General features: G+C 52.0%; 2 protein-coding genes across 2 annotated transcripts in view; one reads left to right on the forward strand and one right to left on the reverse strand.

The window, feature by feature from the left end:
- Nucleotides 1–4: 4 nt before the first annotated feature.
- Nucleotides 5–1601, reverse strand: DICSQDRAFT_174769 (uncharacterized protein; the record flags this gene model as incomplete). Its single annotated transcript, XM_007370623.1, has 6 exons — nt 5–184; nt 655–887; nt 951–1037; nt 1138–1290; nt 1341–1436; nt 1487–1601. The coding sequence occupies 6 exons, from the start codon at nt 1599–1601 to the stop codon at nt 5–7; spliced, it is 864 nt and encodes a 287-aa protein (XP_007370685.1).
- Nucleotides 1602–2556: 955 nt separating this feature from the next.
- The window catches only part of DICSQDRAFT_71291 (uncharacterized protein), a gene marked incomplete at both ends in the record, with an annotated part of 13087 nt that continues 10037 nt past the window's right edge, over nt 2557–5606 (forward strand). Inside the window, 4 exons of the mRNA XM_007370624.1 lie at nt 2557–2820; nt 2878–2925; nt 4630–4857; nt 4922–5184. Of these exons, the coding sequence (XP_007370686.1) occupies nt 2557–2820; nt 2878–2925; nt 4630–4857; nt 4922–5184 (803 nt within the window). The remainder of the gene's footprint in view (nt 2821–2877; nt 2926–4629; nt 4858–4921; nt 5185–5606) is intronic.

Raw genomic sequence — 5606 nt, forward strand, 5'->3', positions numbered from 1 at the left:
CGGACTAGGCGCGTAGACTCGGGTCGACGTTCGGCGACGACCCCGTAGGCGAGTGGCGAGGAGCCGAAAGGGGAGAAGAGAGAGTGAGAGGGATAAACGTATCAGAAAACTCGACGGGCAGAGCGGTGGTTGGCACGAAGGCACGAGACCGACGAAAGCTAGTCTTCACGCAACCAGCGACAGACTAGTCCCAATGACCAAGTTATGCATTAGCAATCGAAGGGAGATACAACGCTATAATCACTCACCTAGTCCCAATGACCAAGAGGTCGAGATGGGGACTAGGGAGCGCCTAAGGGGGTCCTTATATACTCGAGGGGCTGCTTAGCAACCAAAGACAAAGCGCGAGAGCGAGGTAGTGAAGATGACAAAGGAAGAACAAAGGGCGAGAAAGAAAAGGCAAGAGCATGGTGATCACGGGAACGGAGCATGTGGCAGTGGGAACGTATCTACAGTGTCCAAACTGGGATGGGCTAAGAAAGGAAGTGGTCCGAAAATGGAAGGTGGGCGTCAAGGGGAGGGGGATGGGCGGCAAAAAGGGGCGTCTGTCCAGCGTCCGTGACACTCATGCCACACAGGTGTCTGGAGGGGAAACAATCGAGGTGAGTGGTTATTCACCAACACCTCAAACCAATTGAATGATACTGAACGCACTTCAGCGACCAGATGGGCTGCAAGCTTGTGTGTGTCGTCGCATTCTGACTCCTCTCCAGAGTCGGACTGAGCTTCGTCGTCTTGGCCCGGCTCCTGCTCTTGCGTTAGGGCTGAGGGCTCATCATCATGGTCAGAGTGTTCAGCCTCATCATCATCTGCCACATCTTCCACACTCATACTGCCTACAGGATCTGTTATAATGGTTGTTCCGCTGGCGTTTGCCATGCCCGTCACTGTGAGCACTTGTTCAGTCTCTTGTAGTACATTTCAGCTGAATCGCGTCGTGATAGGCTTACGTTGCGAGGCACGAGCTTCTTGACCGCGCGTACTAGTCCTCTGATCCGGTGTGTTTGTGGTCACTGCGTTGTCGCGCTTGGCACTCACTGTCAGTTGCAGGTTGAATCGCATTGGTCGCGTCGCGGATGAGGTGGTTAAAGAAGGTCAGAAGGGGATGCTTTCATGAGCCATGGCTGTCTCGCTTACTTGTTGCTAGCTTCTTTGTCTTCTTTGCTGGCGGAGCGTCGATGGACGTCGGGGATACATCCTCATTTACATCAGTGCCAGCCCTGGTGAGGGACTCGGAGTCAGAGTGTATTCGCTTGCGAGTACTCTTCGCCCCATCAACAACATCGGGAGCTGACGAGGTACTTCAGTATCGCTAGGCTTTAGTAACAACTCGGACTCACCCTTGGCGGTGTAGTACAGGTTCTCAACATCTGCGCTGCCTGCCTTGGACGTCTCGATGGACTGGCGTAATGTGGATTTGGCCGCGAGTGCAGTTGCTAAGCCAGCGGTGAGTTAGCTCATTTATGTGATATTTGCATTCACGCACCTGCGACGCCGACGTTTGCCTCTGCTTTAGCAACCTTCCGGCGAGGACGAGGCTTCAGACCCTGAGGTGCAGTAGGGGGCATGCCTTCCTCGACTGGAGAAGCGGCCCCAACCATCGTCTCAGGGGACGACTGCTGCGGTACGGCCCCGTTTTTTTCGTTTTCGAACGAGATGCGCGGTTTGACATTGATAACTGGTAAAGGAACGTGAAAACAGAAAGAGCGGCGTGTGCGAGTGAGAAAGATGTGGGAGAAGAAGCAAAGAATGGTAAGAACAAATTCCACGTCGTCCAAGATGGCAAGGGATTTGTAGCTGACTCCGAAATCAGGCGATGGGCAGAGTCTGAATTTCCTCTTTAGGTCCGCTGGTGGCTGACGATGGACATCAAAGCTCATCCCAGGCTGTGTCCCAACCATCGAGGGTCAAGTCTTAGTGCGTTTCGCATGTATTTGTAGCTAGTTTCATATTGTTCTGTACACTCACACTGTCGTTGCTATCTATGGCTTCCTCACGTACCGCACTAGCCACTGAGAAGTGTCCAGGATGTCGCAAATGGTTCAGTTCCTCCGGACACTCAAAACACTTGGCGCAAACTCAGAAGCCCGCCTGTGCTGCGATTCGAACCTCTCACTTCTATCAGTCTCCTCTGCCTTCTAGCCCACCTTTCGATGCGACTTCCCCCGATCCTATCCAACTTCCTCAAATCGAGGACGTCGATATGGATGCCGAGCCAATGCCTTTTGAAGGTGATTTCTTTGGGGACTACGATGCGCACTATTTTGAGAACGAGGACGAGGACGAGGACGAGGACGAGCGCGCCTCAGGACCACTGACCAGTGACGAAGAAACTGACGAGGAGTTGAACGAGGTAGGATGGGAGCCGGAACCTCGCGCGTTACGCCCTAACAGTGTACCCCCACACCAACCGTCTTCAACTGTGCATTTGGCGACACCTTCGGTCGCTTCCGAGGTAAGTGATACAGCTGTTCAACTTTGTTGAGTTCATACTGACGGATACCTGACTGTGCATGATGTTGCGCATTCTCTCCATCTTTTCAGGAACGGAGGGATATTGAGAATGCTGCGCATCGCAAGACATTTGTTGTTCGCTTTCCGATCACAACCGCAGGTGCCCCAATTTCAGATTTAGATGAAACCGGACCCTCCAATTTACGCCACACAGCTCATGAGAGCTATCGCATGGTCGTCGACAATCCAAACAATCCCAACCCCTATGCTCCGTTTGCCTCTGAGCGAGATTGGAAGGTTGGGATGTGGGCCAAGATGCATGGCCCTGGTTCCACCGCTTTCGACGAACTCCTTGCGATTGAGGAGGTCTGTGACTTCGCACATCCTAGATGTCAATTGTTTCACTGATCAAGGCTATGCTAGGTTGCAAATCGGCTTGCGTTGTCTTACAAACATCAGAAAAAAATCAGTGTGCTACATCGGGCTAAGTAGACGCCATAGCTGGGATAGTCGCGTAGCATACCTCGGGGGTACATGGCCTACATAGCGCCCGCCCACGGCTCTGTAGGTCAATGTAGATACGCCGTAGCTCGTATATTCCTGCCATAGATGACTTCTTATCGCAATAGAGAACAGCGACAATTTTGAATGATTCACGAAAATATATTGATTTGCACTACAACAAACTAGATACAGTTCAAGTATGCTATTCGACGACGTGTAGGCACTACTGCCAGCGAGATCTCTCCTTCCCCAACCACCCAACGATGACTACAACATGCCACACTAATTACGACCGTAGCAGGATGGAAGCTGGTGACAGCTTGGACACGTACCAATGGGAGGGGATGGAGGGAGGGAGGGGGGGTTCGCCAGTACAGGACCACATACCTGCTGTAGATGCCAACAGACGTCGAAAACCTCTGCAGACCTTAAGACGTACCTGCCTCTCTCGGATATCAGACTCTCAGACATACCTACCTCCCTCATATATATAAGATGAGACAGCTCAGCATATATCGGTAGTAAGAAAGGGGGTGATGAGAGAGGATACGAGACACCTACAGAGGATGGACATGCCACGTCATTTGCACAGAGCAGCTAAGTTGGTAGGAGGCTACGGAAAGGATCTTCGACTTGCCGACTTAAGCAAAACATATCACGTTCGAGACAAAACCCAGAGTGAGCAGGAATAAGGAACGGAAGAGAACACAGGCAAACGAAGGGATTGTACAAGGCAAGACCCAGAAGCAAGGGCGTCGGGCAGAGCAACAGGGTATAGACGCCCGTGTTTAGGGCCGGTGCGAGCTGACTTCGCAAAATCCATCTGCTACGCTCGATGAGAATGGGCGGTTTTGAAACTTTTCCTGCTTCAATTTCAACTACAAAGTATCAGGTCTTGCTACAAATGTGCCTTGCTAGGGTTGCCGATCACAACAGGCAGTCCCAAAAATCGAGCTGACTACTGAGCGCTACAGATGTCTACATACCTAGCGCCCTGTGCTATAGAGCTGACGTAGCCTACATCGCCATGGCATGCGGCTCTGTAGAAATTCGTTTTTACTGATGAAAACACTCGAGGCCTTAATCGGATCATCAACGAGCAACTGTCACAGTTTTCTCGTGCCACGTGACCTGGGGGTCATGTGAACCAGGACAGACGCTCACCTTGACCACGGACAACTCGTATCGGAAAGTGGAGGGGCCGGGATCGAACCCCAGACCTCGTGACGGCCAGGAGCGCCCATCCTCACTCACTGGCAGGTGACTGATGTGACAGCAGGAGCGCTTACTCATTGGAAGGAGTCCAGACTCGGCACGACTTAGGTATTAGTCGTAAGGTCACCATGAGGCAGGTCAGAGGGTAGGACATGAGGCAGAGAACTCTGACCAAACGATGGTCAATAGGTACCTGGTCTGTGCACCGTTGTATTAGTATATATAGTAGAGAATCTGAGGCAGGGAACCTCAGACTTGATCTTCTCGTCGATCACCCATCTCCTCTGTAGGTAGCTAGCAGCCCTACCTCTCACTGCCCCTTCTAGTCTAGGGAATCTACTTCTTTGCATCATCTCTTGCTGTGTCACTTGTGGTTGCTTCGCTCTCAGCACCAACCCCTTCACCAGTAAGCTTTGTCTTTGTTTATCTGGTGGCACAGCTCGTCGGCTGTGACAGCAACTCCCCTCCGCACGTCCTTGTTTTGAGCGCCATGAGATTGTCGTTGCTGGCGAGGCATTTGAGGTCTTCTATCGAGATATTCTGAAGTGCGTGGAGGCGCTTTATGGGGACCCGGACTTTGCAGGACTCCTTCTTCTCGTTCCGGAGCGACATTACACCAACGAGAACAAGACAGCCAGGGTGTACTTCGACATGAACACAGGACAATGGTGGTGGGCTACTCAGGTTTGTAGAGCGATAGTGTTGTACTGCAAAGCATCCGTTCTAACCATCCACTATCAGCCTTTAGAAACAGCTTGAGAAGGAACAACCGGGTGCAACGGTCATCCCCATCATCATCTCGTCAGACAAGACGCAGCTTACCCTTATCGGGAACAAGTCCGCATATCCCGTCTATATGACGCTGGGCAACCTGCCAAAGGATATTCGCTGCAAGCCTTCTCGCCGCGGACAGATTCTTCTCGCATACCTCCCCACCTCTCGTCTACAGCACATCAACAACAAGGCCGCACGTTGTCGCACCCTTGCGAACTTGTTTCATGCTTGTATGATGTCACGGACGTTGGACAGACGCCCCTTTTTGCCGCCCATTCCCTTCCCTTTGACGCCCACCTTCCATTTCCGGACCGTTTCCTTTCCTAGCTCATCCCAGTTTGGACACTGTAGATACGTTCCCACAGCCGCATGCTACGTTCCCGTGATCGCCATGCCCTTGCCTTTTCTTTCTCGCCCTTTGTTCCCCCTTTTGTCATCTTCACTGCCTCGCTCTCGCGCCTTGTCCTTGGTTGCTAAGCAGCCCCTCTAGTATATAAGGACCCCCCTAGGCGCTCCCTAGTCCCCATCTCGACCTCTTGGTCATTGGGACTAGGTGAGTGACCATAGTGTTGTATCTCTCTTCGATTGCTAATGTATAACTTGGTCATTGGGACTAGTCTGTCGCTATCTGCGTGAAGACTAGCTTCGTAGGTCTTGTG

The sequence above is a fragment of the Dichomitus squalens genome, assembly GCF_000275845.1.
Source record: "Dichomitus squalens LYAD-421 SS1 unplaced genomic scaffold DICSQscaffold_72, whole genome shotgun sequence".
Classification (NCBI taxonomy): domain Eukaryota; kingdom Fungi; phylum Basidiomycota; class Agaricomycetes; order Polyporales; family Polyporaceae; genus Dichomitus; species Dichomitus squalens.